Source organism: Xenopus laevis, chromosome 9_10L (genome assembly GCF_017654675.1).
Source record: "Xenopus laevis strain J_2021 chromosome 9_10L, Xenopus_laevis_v10.1, whole genome shotgun sequence".
NCBI classification, from domain to species: Eukaryota; Metazoa; Chordata; class Amphibia; order Anura; family Pipidae; genus Xenopus; species Xenopus laevis.
In genome coordinates this window covers 34,360,000-34,377,708 of record NC_054387.1, presented here as the reverse complement: position 1 = coordinate 34,377,708, position 17,709 = coordinate 34,360,000, and the positions used below count along the sequence as shown (strand labels likewise).

Here is a 17,709-nt window from a genome sequence, read left to right as displayed (position 1 = left end):
GTGATGGATTGGAGTGAAGACTGCTACATTTTTAGGATTGGGAAGCCATGATGAAATGTAGCTCTAACCCAGCTTTGGGTGCTGAATACTCACAGGGCTGGAGAATGCAGCAGAGGCAGCATGTATTTAAGGACTTCAAAGCCCCTACAGTTGCACCCTAGGCACAAGCCTCATCTGCCTACCACTGATTTTAAATACACATATTGGCGTGGCTTCTTTGACTACTTTTCTTAATCTTATTTTAGGAGTAACCAACAGACACCCTCAAACATAGCATGCAGTTAGTCTTGACACATTAAAGCACAGGGGTTATCCCCATTGTTCAGTCCTTGTGTGTGCTGGTCCTGTTTTTCTATGCTCTAGTCAATGGCATAACTAGGTGATACTGGGCCCCACAGCCAATTAATTTTAAGGGCCCCAACATATCCAGAGGTTGTTCTGTTTTATCAATATATGTTAACATATATATATATAATTAGGGCCCCATGGGGCCCCATATACCTCCTCCCCAGCCACAGGGTCTGCTTCCTCTGTAGTTACACCCTTGGCTCTAATAATTCAATTCCAGGACCCCGTGGGAGCAGACCTGAGAATATCATGTAGACCCTTCAAATACAATGAATAGATTTCTGATTGTTAAAGGAAAAGGAAAGGTAAAATCACAGGTGGTTATAGACACTTACCTGTTACCTTGGACTGGCACTTACATTCTTAAAATAATGCACCAGCCCATGGTACTGTTTGCTGAGTGCCATGCCAGATGTCCCGTGTGGTTATTTTAGGAGGGTGTATGCAGAGTACAGAAATTCTGGGAAAAGTTCTATACTGTGCATGCACAAGTCTAACATGGCCCCCGGAATACTGGAAAAAGATAGGAGTTGGGGCAAACTGTAAACTGACTAGATCACTGCAATTTCTTCACAGTCGCACTGCTTTAGTTGATTGGGTTACATAGGACATCAGACGGGTTCCTTTGGTTAGAAAGTTTATTTGAAAAATAATTATGCATGTGTAACTGTAAAACATGTCAAATTTTAAATGTGTGGCTTCAATCTAATGCTACCCACACATCTACAAACACCCACAGTGAAGTAAAACAGGGATGGACCAGAGGCAAATAACGCAATAAAATCTGTCTCTTTCTGCAAAAACATTGAGGTTTGGGAGAAAGTTTGTCTTTCTTTATCCCAAACACAAGACCAGAGTAACACGGTAGTGGCTCGGGAATAAAAAATTGAATTCCCTGCAATGGCCCAATCCATTTGAGAATCTGTAGAATTATTTGAACCATGAGGTGCAGAAAAACACCTGGCTCCTCTGAACCATCTGAAGTAGATCTCCCTAAAAGAATGGGCACATAGTTACCCCAAAACACAAGGGAGACTGAATATAATCAGTCACCTATAGATGTAGGCCATTGCATTGTATAGGGCTAAACTGCATTGGAGTAAGTGACAAGAAATGACCTCCAAATTTTCCATACCTCATTTAGCTTTTGATAGCTCAGAACAGCACAGTCAGTACGGCGGTGGTAAACAATATTTTTAAGCTTTCTCTCTGGTTTGTTTTCTCTGGCACCCGAGAGTTTAGGATGAATGCAGAGCTTGTGCAGCCCTGGTTAATAGCGCAGTTCATGGATTCCAGGGCAGGAGATCATTGGAGAGAGGGAGGGCGTGCTCTGTATCTGCCTACTTGTTGATGCAGGAAACTATTACACAGGCGACAGTCAACCTTAACACTAACAAAAGCACTGGTACCGTGACTCACTCCACATGAGCCAGGAGACTTTCAAAAAAGTTTGCACTCCTTTAACTGGGAGAACAGCAAAATATTTTTCTTCAAGGTAAAGCATATCCAGTTTTCATTTAGAAAGCGCCATGTTTGGTTTATCCTTCAAGCATTCAGTTGGTGTACAGTACAGGTACAATCTTTCTGATCTCAACGGGAACGGAACACTCTTGCACAAGGTATTGTGGAAGTTATTATGTTCATCCAAGGAGCATTCTGCCCTGATACTCTATTTGCTTGGCAGCGGTTGGGAAAAAGTAGGATTTCTTAGACGAGAGCAAAAGCCTGACAAAGGATTGGGCTTCTTATTCACTCTCTGAGGCTTAATTGTACCAGCAAGGATGTACAAGCAACCCACTTGCATAAAGGTCATCTACAAACAAGTGGTTTTAGGTTGTGTTCCCTTAAAGCAAAGTAGATTGGCTAAGTAACATCAGCTAGTAACATTCCCTAGTAAGATCAGCAAGTAACATCTGCTAGTAAAATCAGCTAATACATCCGCTAGTAAAATCAGCTGATAACATTAAAAGGGTTATTTATCAAAATCCGAATTTTCCTGATTTCTTTAAATAAAAAAATTGCAGATTAACAAAAAACTCAACTTTTTTGGAATAGCACGCGAAAACCGTGATTTTTTCAGATTGCTGCGCAAAAAATTTGTCAGAAAAGCCGAAATGTTCAAATTATCGTACAAAACCCAGTGCAGACAATAATATCTTCAAATTACAGGTTGAAGATGGAGTATTTTCGGATTCAGACTTTTGCAGCCTCGGGGTATAATAAATCTTGAAAAATTTGTGGTTTTTTTTCAACTAAAAATTCCAATTTTAAAAAGAAAATACTCAAATTTTTTCAGACTTAAATTTAAAAAAAACTATATAGTAACAGCTAGTAACATCAGTTGTTACATCAACTAGTAACATTATCTTAGCTATCTTGTGCAGAAGAGGCACATGCCTGGGGTACAACAGTGGAGCACTGGGCATGTACCTTGTCTTTCCCCTTGTTTGAGCCCACCTGGGGATTCGGTGCAGTAGCCTTTTACATGGGGCGGTGGAGATGTGGAGATGTGGTAGGGAGTGGTGTTGGGGCAACAGAAGCAGGCAGTGTCGGACTGGCCCACCGGGATACCAGCAAAACTCCAAGTGGGCCCAGGTGTCATTGGGCCTCTTGTTTCTAACCATTTAGCCTATTTCATGGTCATTCTCTATTTCTTTATGGGGCTTAATAATGGAAAAAATATAGTATAGTTTGTAGAGATTAAAGAATAGGAGAATAAAGGGATTGAGTAAGGAGAGGAGGAATAATAGTTTGGAAAGTGGTTCCATAGTCTAAGGTTTTCTGGTAGGCCCCTGGCATCCCAGTCCAACACTGGGAGCAGGGGTTGTACCTTGGGCTAGCAAGTTGCTATACTTAATTAATTTCCTTTATATTAAATACAGTCAGTGCAATCTCTCTAGTCATGGGTTCCATCTTATAATTGCTGTCTGCAGGGATTGCCCATGGGAGTGTGGGGAGGAGGAGACCAATGAGCACTTTTTGTCAGTTGTCCTGTGACTAAAAGTGTAAATGGTTAGATGGCAGCAGCTTAAAGTACCCGTCTTAAAAAATTTGACCTATGCAGACTCTTAGGCTTATGGGGTTTTTGCTGGACATCATCTACGGGACCGCGAGACCCTCTATATAATCATTGCATGCACACGATACCTATCTGGCAGCACAGGTGCAGGAGATCTTTTGACTAGTCTAATGCCACTCCTGACAACATTGTGAGAGCAGCTGTGGTACAGTTGAGTTTCTTGAAGGAAAATGGAATTGTGAAATTGGTGGAGGGTTTTGGAATGTGGACTCTGCAGGCAAGAGGGTGTATGGGTGGGTTTAATTTTTGTGGATGTTTTTTGTGTTTTGTTTTTTTTGTGTTTTATAATAAAAAAAATCCTAGAAATGCTGTCTTTCTGGCCTACTAATACAATTGGTCATCAAGAGTCATTTTTAAGTTCAACTTCAGATGCAAATCACCATGTTATTAACAATACAGCATTTTTCCTCCAAAGTCTCAGCACAATTTTTGCCGTGCCTGGAGATACACCTGCCATAATTGTGGATAATTGTGATGCAATTATTTGTGTGAGTTTTAGCACATAAAATGCAAGTTGTGGCTAGTGTCAAGAATTGCATTACTTTCAACTCTTACTGTAAGACTACACCTGCGTGTGATTGTTTGATCTATTGCACCTATTAAGTGTGGGAACAATGGAATAACAGCCACGTTCAGGGTGGAATTAGCTTGAGGGTACTCTTTTAAGAATAAGCCCATGTCATTCAGCAGAAGAGGCAGCATGGATGCAATAGTGCATGGTGCAACTATATGGAAGTGCATGTACTTGGATACATGGATGATGTATGGACGTAATGAATAGTGTCAAAATGCCCAACAATGTCCATTTTAGAGTGACTGCACATCCTGACTGCAATCTTAAATTAACCCTTTAACAACATTGCAACAATGCAATGTCAAGAAAGAGATGTATGTAAGTGAATTATGGCAAGATCTGTGCAGCCACAAAGGCATGACTGGCAGCCTGATCCAGTTATTAAAAGGGGTATAGATTTACTGGAGGAGGGGTATATCTAGGATAGGTAAATTTAAAACAACTGGACTTGCTGGAGGAGGGGTAATTCTTCCCCTTTACAAAGCACTGGTAAGGTCCCATCTAGAATATGCTGTGTAGTTTGTGTCCCCAGGGTAATTTGCACTGGAGAATAGGAGCTTAAGGGGGACTTATTTACTTATTTGGATTCAAACTTATATTTGACACTTTCTGCTTAACCAGATATTTTTTTAAATTTTCGCAAGGATGCTGGGACTTGTAATAAGTAACCTCTACATCTCCTTTGCTATAGGTATAGCCCTTAGCATCACTAGCATAATCCTGTGCTCGTCTATGGTTCTGCCGATTACCTCCCACTTAATGGGGATTTCAACCCAAACTGTGCTTTGCATAATGCAATAAAAGGTAACTTTCCATTATACATTGATTAAAAATATTCCGCATTGCTGTTAAAAACGCCTGTCTGGCTCCTAGATTTGACTCCTGAAATGAAGAAGCAGCTGGCAATTAACAGACCCAGAGGAGAACCGATTTCTGCTACATGTAAGAAAGGGATAAACAAACATTTCTGCCAATTGCATTCAGAAATCACTTGAAAAACCATTGCAAAGTAGATTTGAATATTTTCTTTCACTGTCCAAAAAACTGATTTTGGGTGGACAAGTCTTTATTTCTAGAGGCATATATATATAACAAGTCCCCCTCTTTAAAGGAGAATATCACCAGGTACGAGCTGTGACCATAAGTCAACCTTTAAGGTAAACCACAAGTCTTTTTTTTACTTCATTGCATGGCAGGAATCTAAAATTAATTTAATCCCATGATAAATAACCATATTTATGTCTGTGCAGCAAAATATGATACACTGTACATGCTTTTGGCTGATGCAGGATTTGCACCCAGCTGGAGCTTCCATGAACCCTGGATTCAGGTGTGCAGCTCACAGGGGATTTATTAGAATCAAATAAGGGCAATGCCAAGGGGCTGGACTTATATATATATATATTTCTTCTAGGCCTATTTTTAGTTTTACTATTCAAGTCTGAATTTGTTTTGGTCAAGCAAAAAATGTTATTAGAAACAAGTTCTTCTTTGTCTCAGAGAAATGTAATTATTTTCTACTAAAAAAACAAAATCCAAGGGCAAAGCTAACCATGTGCTAGGACCTCTCTCCCTCCTCTGTATTAATGCATTTCAGTGAGACCGCAGTGGAACTGCCGCATCTATTTATAATTACAGCGCCGTTCGGATGACAAGCTGGTGAAAGCAATAAGGCATCTTGCAAATATACTGGTAGCTGTTCTTAGCACACAATAAGGTACACAGTGCTTTTATAATTTAAATATCTGTGCTTCATATAATATAGTCAACTTACAACGCAATAGAAGAACCCCTTGGGAATAACATAATAAGATTTTGGCTACAATACTAAAGAATGGGGAGAACTCGAAAGGGAAAAATGGGTCTATTATTGAAGCATGTGATATCTGCACCTGTATTATCTTAATATACATTCAGTCCTAGGAAAAAAACACATTTACTAGTGATGGTACTAGTGCTGCGGCTCAATCAAGCTGTGCAGTAGGAGCCCCATTAGCTATGGGCATTTAGTGTTGGTGCCTTTCCCTTAAATTCTAAGCAATACCCCTGTGCTTGTACCTCCATATGGAAAAATTACAATGCAGTGCCAGTCCCACATTGGACAGATACTGAACTCAGTGCACCAGTCATGTCATCCATTGCATGAAAAAGAAATGGGTGATCTGACTAGGTCTTCAAAGTAAGGGCAGTTTACCAGCAATGAGGGTGACTATTAACATAAATTAGGGTAATAGTTTTTTCTACTTTGAGACTGTGTTGTGACTTCTACATGCACATTCCTACATGCACTAGAGCCCTGCGCTGGTCCAGTTTATGAAACCAGGACCCAAACTGGATCTGTGACTCGCAACTATTGCCTAATTCATAACTTGATCCACAGCCCACTGACCACCATTAAACAGGACGTTCTGTTGCTGCAACCCGGAAGTGACATCATCAGAAAGTGCAGAAAATATTCAAAAATGTTTTTAAAAACAATTTGTGAAGGAGTAAAGTCACTATAGATAAGACTTGCACCACACCTTGCAGACACTAAAGATAAGACTTACACTATGCCTTGCAGACCCCCCCAACCCGCATCTTTACCTGCATCTGAAAGTGCTTTTTGCTGGTAACCATGCCGTACCTGACCTGCTGCAGGACAAACATGCACTGATTTAGGGCACACGTTTGTACTTGCACTCCTTTGGTAGTCACGTTTTTACATTCATGCCATTTGTTTAGCACTTTGCAACCTGTCCTGTGCCCACAGGCACAAGGAATGGAGCACAAGGACCTGCATTACTCCAATGAATACAGAGCTGACTGCAATCAGCAAAACTGTATTCATGGAAGGTACATAGGCATCGCCTATCCTGCTAACAAGTGCAGGACACTGCTGGGCCCTGTACTTACCATTTGCCCTATGGCCCTTGGTAAGTACAGAGCTAAACTGAGCGCTTTATGCTGCACCTTGCATCTCACACTGGATTTAGTCCAGGGTGTACTCGATACGCCTGCTGCAAATACTAATTGAGTACTAAGGGGTACGATATTACGCCCTCTAGTGCCCTACACTTGCAGCAGGGAATCAAGTAAATGATCCTTATAATGCGGTACTGTACATCTGGACTCATATCTGACACTGGCAATGTTCTTAGGCCCCTTTTTAAAAGAAAGTGATGCTGTATATATATAAAAGATAAAATAATGTATCATCAAAATGTCAGAGGTTTAAATGATTATCCAAAGTGTCCTCTTAAATCTTTGTAGATTACTTTCTCTGTCTCCTATGTCCAACACCTTCAACCCTTATTATACAAATAGAAACACAGAGTAAGGGACTGTGACGTTCTTCTCGGATTCTCTAAATCATGGAAAGATGCCAGATTAAAATACCAGCAGCTAATGTGTTCTGTGCCAACTTCTGCACAAATCAGCATCATACTGGCCCTTTCCACTTTCTGCTCCCAGCAAGCACATGCTTCCGTATCATCAGCTATTAAGCTGATTGCATCAATATGTATATGCTTGAGGTAGTTACTAATATGCCTCAGGGCAGGTTTGTTTTGTACAAGCATTAGAGAACATTATGTCGGTATCTGGTAGTGGGACCCCTTCCTTGCCAGATTGCCCAGGAAGGAGCTCAAGTATGTGTACTTGTACTTGGCATACAGCTGCACAGTGAATGTGGCAGGACAAGTATTAATCAGTTTGCCATTTGAGAAGCAGCGCTTGTACTATCTTTGGCAAGTCCCAAAAGGAAGAAATACAACGTTCGTTTTTATCATTAGTCATCTAGGGAAGAATACACATGAATTATTTTAGAGGAAAATTGATGTAAGGAGAACAACATGTATCATGTTTACAAATACATTTAAAGCATTTAGTTAATTTGGTGTTCATTTTACCAGTTTTGTTTTACCTTTGAAATAGATTTCAAGCACTATTTTTAATTGCTTACAATTTAGGCCACAAAATTGCCTTGCGTGGACTTTTATGCATCTGGTATTTGCTATGCAAAAGTCATTTCCATCATTCGTCTACCAATCTAACAATAAAGTATTGTACATCTCACCGCAAAACTGTAACATTTCATCTAGAGTATATTTTAACATCAACTCTTTTTTTTGGATTGTTTTAGCAAATAATGGAGTTGGTGTGCAAGTGCAATTTCTAAATTGTCATGTTCTTTACTGAAAATGCAGAATTTATTTTTTAATAATTCCAGCATTATCTTGGCTGCACGTGGATTTGTAGTGAGCACTTCAAAGGGCAAGATTTATTTATTTTCCTTTCTCTGCATTTACGGTAATTGAGCAGATAGTACACACAGGTATGGTAGCCTCTCTCCTCCTGCCTGATTTCAGCTGGGCCTACTGGATTCTTATTTAACAACCCAAGCATAACTGCAAAGCACTAGTTCGGACGCAGGCCCTCAGAAAGGTAATTTTGCCCCCAGATGCTCCCTTGCCAATGCCCTCTGCTCTGATCATTTACATCCAAGTGATGCAAGTGAATCCCCAACCCTGACAGCAAAACTAGGGTTCCCTTCACAAGCTGAATTAGTAGCTGCTACTGACTTGTGCCAAGAGAACTTAATACTAATGCAATGATTAACATTGTGAGCGTAAAGTGGTGCCATTCTACAACAAATGTAGGAGACAATGTGTCACTGCAACTTGGTTAAAGGAACACTTGCATGTCACTTGAATGGCTGCCCCCGTGACTACACAGCAACTTATTTATATAACTTATAGTAGCCTTTCTGAAGTAAGAACGCGACTTTTATCAGTGCAGGGCAACAGTACATTATATTTTAATTATGCTAAAAAAATAATGTTGCTTAAAACATAACCAAAAAGGAAGTTTATATAGAAAATTCCTCTTATTCTGTTTACAAAACTGTATTTGGTGAAGGATTTGCTTACTTAGAGAAAGGGTCTCCTGTTTATAAAGTCTGACCATTGATATCTGCTCAATGATTACTTTAGATTATTTAAAGAATAAGAAATTATGAGGGGATACGGGGCACAGGGTACGAGGGGATAGTGTCCCTTTAAAATCTGTCATTCCTGTCCCTTTAAACCTGTCCGTCACTTGTTATCCTTCTGCCTCCTCAAGTAGCAGAGAGAAGTACACTTTGGCCATATTACTTTTCCTATTCCCTAGGTTGCAGTTAAGGCCTCATTCAAAGTGATACATTCAGCCAAACCATCTGCCATTACTATCAACTGGTTCCCACTGCACAAATAGTACATTTTGCATCCCCTATGTTCAGTAGCACTTAGATGCGTGGTTACCATTACTACAGTCCATTTTTCAGGGGATGTGGTTCACTTTCCAGTACTTTGTATCTTTTCTCTATGCGATATGTCTATCAGCACACCCTCTGGGGATACCCTTCTATTGCATTTGAAATTTTCCATTCAGTCTCGGGCACTATCTCATGCCATCAGTTACAGTTATGCTGAATGTTCTGACCTGGCTTTTTCACGTGTTTAAAGTGGTAAACAATGTTGCTGGGATGAGTCTTCTGATCCCAGCAACAATAGCCTGGCAACAACTACAGTAGATAAAATTGTTTAGAAATGGGACATTTTCCAGGGTACCATACCAAAAAGGATTTGGGTTCCAGTAAAATTAATACAATGACATACAGGTATGATATCTATTATGTGCAATGCTTAGGAGTCATTTACAACCTCTGTGGCAGCATAATAGGGCAAACAATGGGCTCAATGCCTCTGCCTCTTTTAGAATTGTGTTGGGCGTCTGTGATCTGTTTCAGAACACTGCATTTGAGTATTTTGGAACTTTGGATATAATAGGTTTGGAATTTGGATACCTTGCCTTTACCTGACATTTCTAACTTTCTTTGTAGATACAGTTTGGGGAGGACTCTCTCCTGTTTCAGCATGTTTATGCACAAAGTGAGGGTAAGTGCACAATTGGGTCGCTGAGGTTGGAGATGAAAAACCTGATTGGCACAGGGTAGTGTTGTGTGGGTCAAGAAAAGCTCCACCTGCACGATCAAGACCCATGCTCACCCACACCCATCTTCGCCCCTCCATTTATAAACCTGCGCTGTCCTGCCAATGATGTCATAAAAGGGGCAGGGCAGGCACGCACCTATAAAACAGGAATTCTGAAGTCAGCAGTCTAAGGTCCCGCGACCCGCAAACTGTACATCGTGGTTGGCTCTAACACACCCAAACCACGTGTCGCACAGGTTTCAAGGGTTTATGGGTATCAGGCTGGCCTGCACATCACTAGCACAGAACCCTGACCTTAACCCAACTGAACAGCTGAGGGCTGAACTGGAACACTGACTGATCCCCAACATTTACTATTGCAACTAAACAGAAGCAAATCCCACCAACAAAGTTCCAACTTATACTAGAACACCTTCTGAGAAGAGCAGAGGCTTTTACAGCAGCAAAGGGAGGAACTACTTCCTATTAATACCATTGGTTCCATAATGAGATGTTGGACAGGCTGGTGTTCAGATACATTTGGCTGTGCATCAAGCCTCCTATCTCTATTATCTTACTTCCATGCTTAAAACATTGGCAGCAAAGGTCAGATGGCGTTCCTGGGTAAAGAGAGATCCAGGAGCCGGTGAGATAAGAAAGAGAGAACATATTTAATATAATTCAGTGGTGTTGTAGAAAATCAAATTACAGCTGGAATGGCTGAAAGAGTAGGGCCAAATAGACCTTATCTGCTAACATTAACCATATGTTGCTGTAATCAGATGCCAGCATGTTCTTCTCAGATATTCATTAATGCAAGGTTAATAAAATTAGGGCTCTCTGTAATCACATAATAGGCAGGAGCGTGACTGCATTGTGCCATGTTCATAGACTTCTCTGAAATCCTGCAATCAAAATTCTGATTAACGGGGAGCTGTTTGCTGCAGAAATACAGAAATCAATGCAGTGCACAGCAGGCTTACCACAAAAAATAAGGTATAGGAAATACTGGGCCAGATTCAAATCAATGAGGAAACATAATTTTATAGTTAATCACATGAAAGCTTATAGTCAAGATTCAATTTGGTATTTTCTATAGACATCAATAGAGTTTCCATGTGATAAACAGTGATATAGGTTTTCTCTGAATGTATAGGACCACTTGGACTTGAAGATAGAGATACGTCTTTGCATTCACTGCTGAGGGGGACTGGGCACAAGCCTGGAAAGCAATGAAGTAAAGAGTTAATCCTGTTGTTTATTCTAATACCCTTGAACTACACTTTTCCTTACAACTTCATTAAAATTGGAATGGAATGTATTCTGGGAACAAGACTGTCTATCTTATCTCAACTTCTTATCAGTCATCCAGGCTATGGCAGGGTTCTAGTTTTTCCACTGGCTTTATGGAATGTCATGCAGCAGGTTAGTAATTTCTAGGACAAAGAGAGAATTAATGGGACTCTACTATAACATACATTTATGAATGAAAATGCCGTGAGTATTCCAAGCAATTTTCTCTTTGTGAAAGTGGCCATACATTATAAGATCCACTTGTTTGGCAAGATGATCCATATCAGATTAATCCATTAAAACAACTGAAATAGGGGCTGTTGGGATGAGGGCAACAAGTTGATGCAGTCATCAAGTCGATGTTAACATTAAACCTTTCTAATCAACATCTGGCTGATTTCGACCAGATATTGTTCAGATAGCCCCAATGGAGGGATCCATACATGGGCAGATAAGCCAACTAATCTATCAAAAGGACACAAATAATATTTTGCCACCTTAAGCAGGCAGTAAGTTCTCCTGGTGCTCTCTAACTAGTATGTTTGAATGACCACAGGTCAACATTCTGTACACATATAACTTTCTCTGCATACAGAGTGAGGCTCAGCTCTTCTCTCTCCATTCCAGAAGGAAGTCTGGGTTGAAAAAGGGCATTTTGCACCCTAATATTTGTGTACTATCTTTGTAAACAGTAAGAGAATTTCAAATACAGCATTCTAAAGGAGCCCCTTAAGATCTATCCACAGTTTGGATACATGAGGAATACAAACAGGTGATGTTTTTGTAGGAGTTTTATCTCAGCTGAGATCACTTGTGGTCACTTATGACCTTAAACTGTGGGATATATTTTGACTAATCATATATTCTCCGGTATTTTAGAGTGTGATGGCATGTTTACTCAAAGGTCACTAAACAAAATTATTTTTTCATCTATTAAGCAAGTACACAAGCAGCCTTCACCAGAAAAATGAAAAGGCTGCAACTGCACGCATAGAAACGCAATGCCAAGAAACTCAAGAAATTAACTTAAATGAGCATACATAACATTTCTGTTGTTAATACTTTCTCTTTAGAATCGAATCCTTGCGTGTGTGGTGTCTGTATAGACCATTGGGTCTGTAAGCAAGTCTGAGTTTTAATGCGCTAGAGGGACCAATGTCTCTGTCTCTGTCCAGGACCTCCTCATACATCACCTCTAATCGTGTACATGCCTACTGTGCCTTTTACAATGTATATTCTATTTCTGCAGCAAATAGGAAATGACATAAAATAAGCGAAAAAAGATGATTCTTGCCCATTTTATGACAGTTATATTATGGATTACACCAACGACCCAACCAAACAGATTTAGATCAGGGGACCAGCAATCTCTTAAGCAAATTGACTGAAGTCCTTTGTAAATATTTGTTAGCCTCTGGGGGGACACATGCCACCTAAACAGAATTTTTACAACGCTTTTATAGCAGTATCATAATTTGTTTATCTTAATATTCTCGTAGGGTCTTTGTCATGTTTTCCTCTTCCAATGTGAGCACAAGGCAAACTGCTCACATCATGGCCTCATATTGTAAATCTGGGAAATAGCTTTAGTTCTCCTAGGAAGCTTGAGCACAAAACTTCAAATGTCTTTACCTGAGAGGGGAACTTAAATTGGTATAGGTCTGCTTATACTCTCAAGTCCTTGTTCAAAAAAGAGCCTAAGCTTCTAATGCACTCTAAGGGGGATGTAATATGTTTTGTGCAAAAAACAATGTTGACAACCATGTTTACATCCTTTTCAACTGATTAAAGACCTCAACAACTTCATCACAAAGTTTGCAACCGAAAGGCCTTTGCAAACATTCACAGCGTATGTAATTACATTTCGCAAGTGTAAAGTGTTTTTTTCCGACAAAATATTTAACAAAACTCCAGAGCAGGTGTTAAAGCAATGTCAATGTAATATTCACCAGTAAATGATTTTACTTTGTGAGCAGTACTAAACATTCGCAGAAAAAACCATTTTAAATAACACTTGCAAGTTTTAATGACATTCCCTCTTTTAACTCTTCCCATTTCCCTATGTTCAAGCCATCTGAAGTAGTTGCAACACCTCTCTCTTTATGGTAACCCATTGCTGGTCTTAACACTTTTATTGGGAACTCTCAGCCATTTTATCGAATTCAGTTAGGAAAAAAGGACATTAGAATCTGTCTGATACTGAAATTGCTGTCAAATTATTTGGGGAGAACAACATTTTAGTAGACGATATTTGGCGAAGAGATGTATATGTATGTGTGTAGGTGATATTGTGATATCTATGGTACTCTAGTTTAATTTATAGATTGCCCAAGTGCTTTGTTAATTCCTAAGTAGTTGAGAAGAGAATATTCTCCAGTTAAAGGAAACTAAAGTATTTTGTTTCTGGACTTGAGATGGATTTAGCCAAACTGGGAAACACTGGGTCAGCCAAAATCTTCCATTGTTTGTCTTTTGCCCTCTCTGCCCTTTCTGCCCATGTGAGTGGTGGACAGGACATGTGAGCATGGAAGTCAGAAGCACACGTACTTCTACCTTATCAGAAGTCCAGGTCACACCACCCCCATATGACTAACTTGTTTCACTCCTTTAGTGTACATCAGCTGTGTATTTTGCACCCTAGAATAAGACTTGTTGCTTTGACTTTGGGGGGGTTATGCACTGAGAATTGTAAAATATTACCGCGCTTGCACATCTGGCTTGAATGCCTGGTACCTGGTGAAGGGCTTGTGCAACCTCCCAATACATTGAGAATACAAATGATTTCATGCTTGACAAAGGGGTTTCCCCAGAAACGTTGCACTTTCGCAAATAAACTTAGCAAGGGCTTGTCCCTGCTTGGATCTGCCCCGAATGCCAGTGAAATCATTGGTTATTTAAGCACCCAATAACTGTTTACAAAGAAATCCCAAGATATATGGCCATGATGACAGACTATAACATGGCAAATTCGTATCCCCAGGGCAGTAAATCACAATAACTTGCCAGAAGCTTCCATTCATGTGTGTAGATCAATGAAAGTTAATTGCTGTTGCCTGTGGGTTACACAATATATGTGCAGAAACACTGTATGACTTTTATGACTTTAGTCAACATATCATGACCATTATGGGCCCTTTTTTCAAGAAAAGGGCTGCCTTAATTTGCTTTTAGTCTCATTCTACCTGCAAAAAAAATGCAATTTTCAGATGTATGACTTAGGTTTCAGTGAGTTTAGGTGTGTTACTTTGAAGGTTGCATGAATTTTACGTTGATATATTCTTTACATTCCAATGTTTAATCTTATAAGCTGCTATCGTATGCTGAACATTTGTCTCGGAACTTACTGAGGTCACTTTGCGGTAGATCTGTGCTGCGTTTTGGCATTCAGAGTAAGGATATTCAGAAGTAGCCATTTCAAGCATACACATTCCAAAAGCATAAACATCCACAGCTTCATCATACTTTTCTTCATACATTTCAGGAGCCATAAACTCCGGTGTACCTGCAGTAAGTTATAAAACACATGGGGGTTAGGAAAAATAAAAATGTATTCTGCAGGTTTGGAAGGAAAACGCATTAATTTGCAGTTAGGCAGATAGTAGTCTAGAGAGGACATTTATTTGCTGTAGCTCAACTGAACACCCATTATTTTCCCTTTCCAATCATGCCAATTACAGAAATCATGCCAACCTAATTTTAAGCGCAGTTGCATCTGATTTGAAGCGCAAATGCAATTGTATCAGGCTGCAACTGCCCCTGGTCACTACATGAATGCTTGAATTATGGGAAAAAAGCATGGTGACTTAGTTGGTGATTTGCACTTTGCACACTTTGGGTGCAGAAGTAGATGACCTCTTATACTGTAAGTCTTTAGAAGTGTGCTGCAAAGCTCTTTACCTAAATATACCCTATGTTAATTGGATAAATAGAAGCAACACAAAATTATTTTTATAAGAAAGTCAGAAGATCCCAATCACCAAGAAGAAAAATCCCTTGTAGATGACTGGAAATCAAACACAAATCAGAAAAACCAAATAAATGTGACTAGTAAATGCCAAACCTTCTGTTCTGTATTTTGCAAAATAATCAATTAAGTTCTGTGCCATTTAGCACTCTCATCATTTTTGTAAATATTTTTATGTTTCTATGGATCTGGACTTTTCAGCACACAGAATAAAATCTATCCTGCCTTGTCAGAATCAACTGAGAGCAAATATTTAGTCTGTCACGGTGCTTGAATCTTGGAGGAGTGCATGGCAAAGAATGCTTTTTGTTTTTACATACAAAATGACATTACACTAAAGGGGAAACACTGCTACAAATTTAAAAAAAAAAAATATTTACAACAGGCAAATCCAAAGAGACGTATATAATCTCCAATTTTGTTATTATCAATGTTACTAAAATTCTGATATAACTTCCTCTGCTAAGGCCAAATTATATTTCATGTATAGGTGCCAATACTAGAATGTACCCCAGGCCAAATAATCAAGGAAATCAGAAAAAGTCTGCTTCATTATCCTAGTCAAGGTCTCTCTCTCTCTCTCTCTCTCTCTCTCTCTCTCTCTCTCTCTCTCTCTCTCTCTCTATATATATATATAGGACATTCACACCATTTACAATGGCTAAGAAATAACAAGGGTCATTCCCTAATACTAGTCTTAATGAATATATAAGTTAGGGGACAGAAGGGAGTGGAAGGGGGACATTTGTATACCTCCCCCACCACTCATGAATACAGTGAATACAATGAATACATTTATATACATTTGTTTTGTGTTGAGTAGCCGTTGGTATCTTTTTAACTGAAGTGAAGGGATACAGAGCTTTCCAGACCTTGTGGAGTTCTTCTGAATGTGTTCACATTTTACTTTTCCTATCTACTGTGCACTTACAAGAAATAGTGTTAAATAGAAATAGAGAGCTAAATACTGTAGTTGTTAAATAGTTGTACCTATGACACTCTTTGCAAAGGAGGCACTTTTCAACGTAGCCAGACCAAGGTCTCCAATTTTCACAAAGCCAGTGGGACCTGTGATAAAGATGTTGTCGCACTTCAGGTCCCGGTGTATGATGGGAGGGCAGCGAGTGTGGAGGAAATGAAGACCTTTTAAGATCTGACGGCTCCATCTTTGTAATACTTTCAGTTTCATCTCCTTGAAGCGCTTTAAGTATCTAATGTATAAAAAGACAAAAAAAGCTTCTTAAATCGATAACATCACCACCATTTGTATACAGTATCTGTGGCTTGGGCAATGACTGCAAGAAATTGGTGAAAAAGAAATTGTTGAGGTGGCCCTACACGACAGCTTATGTGTAGTGATGCAGTTCTTCAGTCCTTAAAACATATGTAGTGGTAATGATGACAGCAGGGTGCAAAGAAGGGTGCATAATTTGTACAAGGGCATGTATGGTTACTGCTGGAATCCTAAACTGTAACTCTACTTGTGGCAACCTTTTCACAAGTAAGATGCAGAAAGGGGTATGATATAAAACATTGGCAGTTCTTCACTTGGAAGCATGATAGACTATTGCCCACAGTTTTACAGTGAACAGGCTGACTCACTAAAAGCAAAACCACTTACGTCTTCAGGGTGCCTGATGTCATGAGTTCAGTAACGAGGACAATGCAGATCTGCCCTTTGACTGTGGTCTTCCAGGAATCATAGAACCTGACAATGTTCGGGTGTTGCAGACCCTTCAGCATCTCAACCTCTTCACTGAACCTCTGCCTCTCAGCTTTTGTCAGCTTTCTGGTCTATAAATTAAGAAAAAAAGAACAGCATAAACACTCTGTAAAGTACTAGAGCTCTACTTTTAATTACCTTACTCAGTCCTCGGTGCTGTTTCTTAATCTTGGGATCCCGATGTTGCTGGACTACAATGGCCAACATTCTTGAACATATAATTATGATTAAAGGCACATTGGCATTTGTAGTCCAGTAAGATCTGACCCCAGGTTAAGAAACATTTGAAGACCCAACTTTATGAAACAGGGCCTCCAGTATCATATAACACTGGTTCAAATGTATGAAACATGAAAACATAAATTGGAAAACAGTTTAAAGCCATCTAGTCTATATAATGACAACCTATACAGAATTATAAGCCCGAAACAATGATAGAAAATATGGCAATGGAAGATCCCATTTATACAGGGCTACATTATCTCTGTTTAAACTCACTATACCAAACAAAAAAACCAATGATATGGTGCACCAAGCATTTTCCCTGCTAGTGTATTTTTGCTGGCAGAAAAGCACCTGAAACTCAGAGTACCACCAGCCATTGCCTTAGATGCCTTTAATGACATCTATATCTGTTCATACATGGCAGTTTGACATTCTAGGCAGTTTAGGTCCGAAATCAACCTAAAAAAATTAAAATGCTGGTGTATTTTTGCTGGCAGAAAAGCACCTGAAACTCAGAGTGCCACCAGCCATTGCCTTAGATGTCTTTAA

At 39.6% G+C, this 17,709-nt stretch overlaps 1 protein-coding gene across 2 annotated transcripts in view; it reads right to left on the bottom strand.

Annotated features, from left to right (window-relative positions):
- wnk4.L (WNK lysine deficient protein kinase 4 L homeolog) overlaps positions 1–17,709 on the bottom strand; it is a 123,006-nt gene that overhangs the window by 33,910 nt on the left and 71,387 nt on the right. For both annotated transcript variants that reach the window (XM_018235150.2, XM_018235149.2), the window contains exons 2-4: positions 16,834–17,006; positions 16,203–16,423; positions 14,593–14,750 (exon numbers count right to left, since the gene is read on the bottom strand). In XM_018235150.2, the coding sequence (XP_018090639.1) occupies positions 14,593–14,750; positions 16,203–16,423; positions 16,834–17,006 (552 nt within the window). The remainder of the gene's footprint in view (positions 1–14,592; positions 14,751–16,202; positions 16,424–16,833; positions 17,007–17,709) is intronic.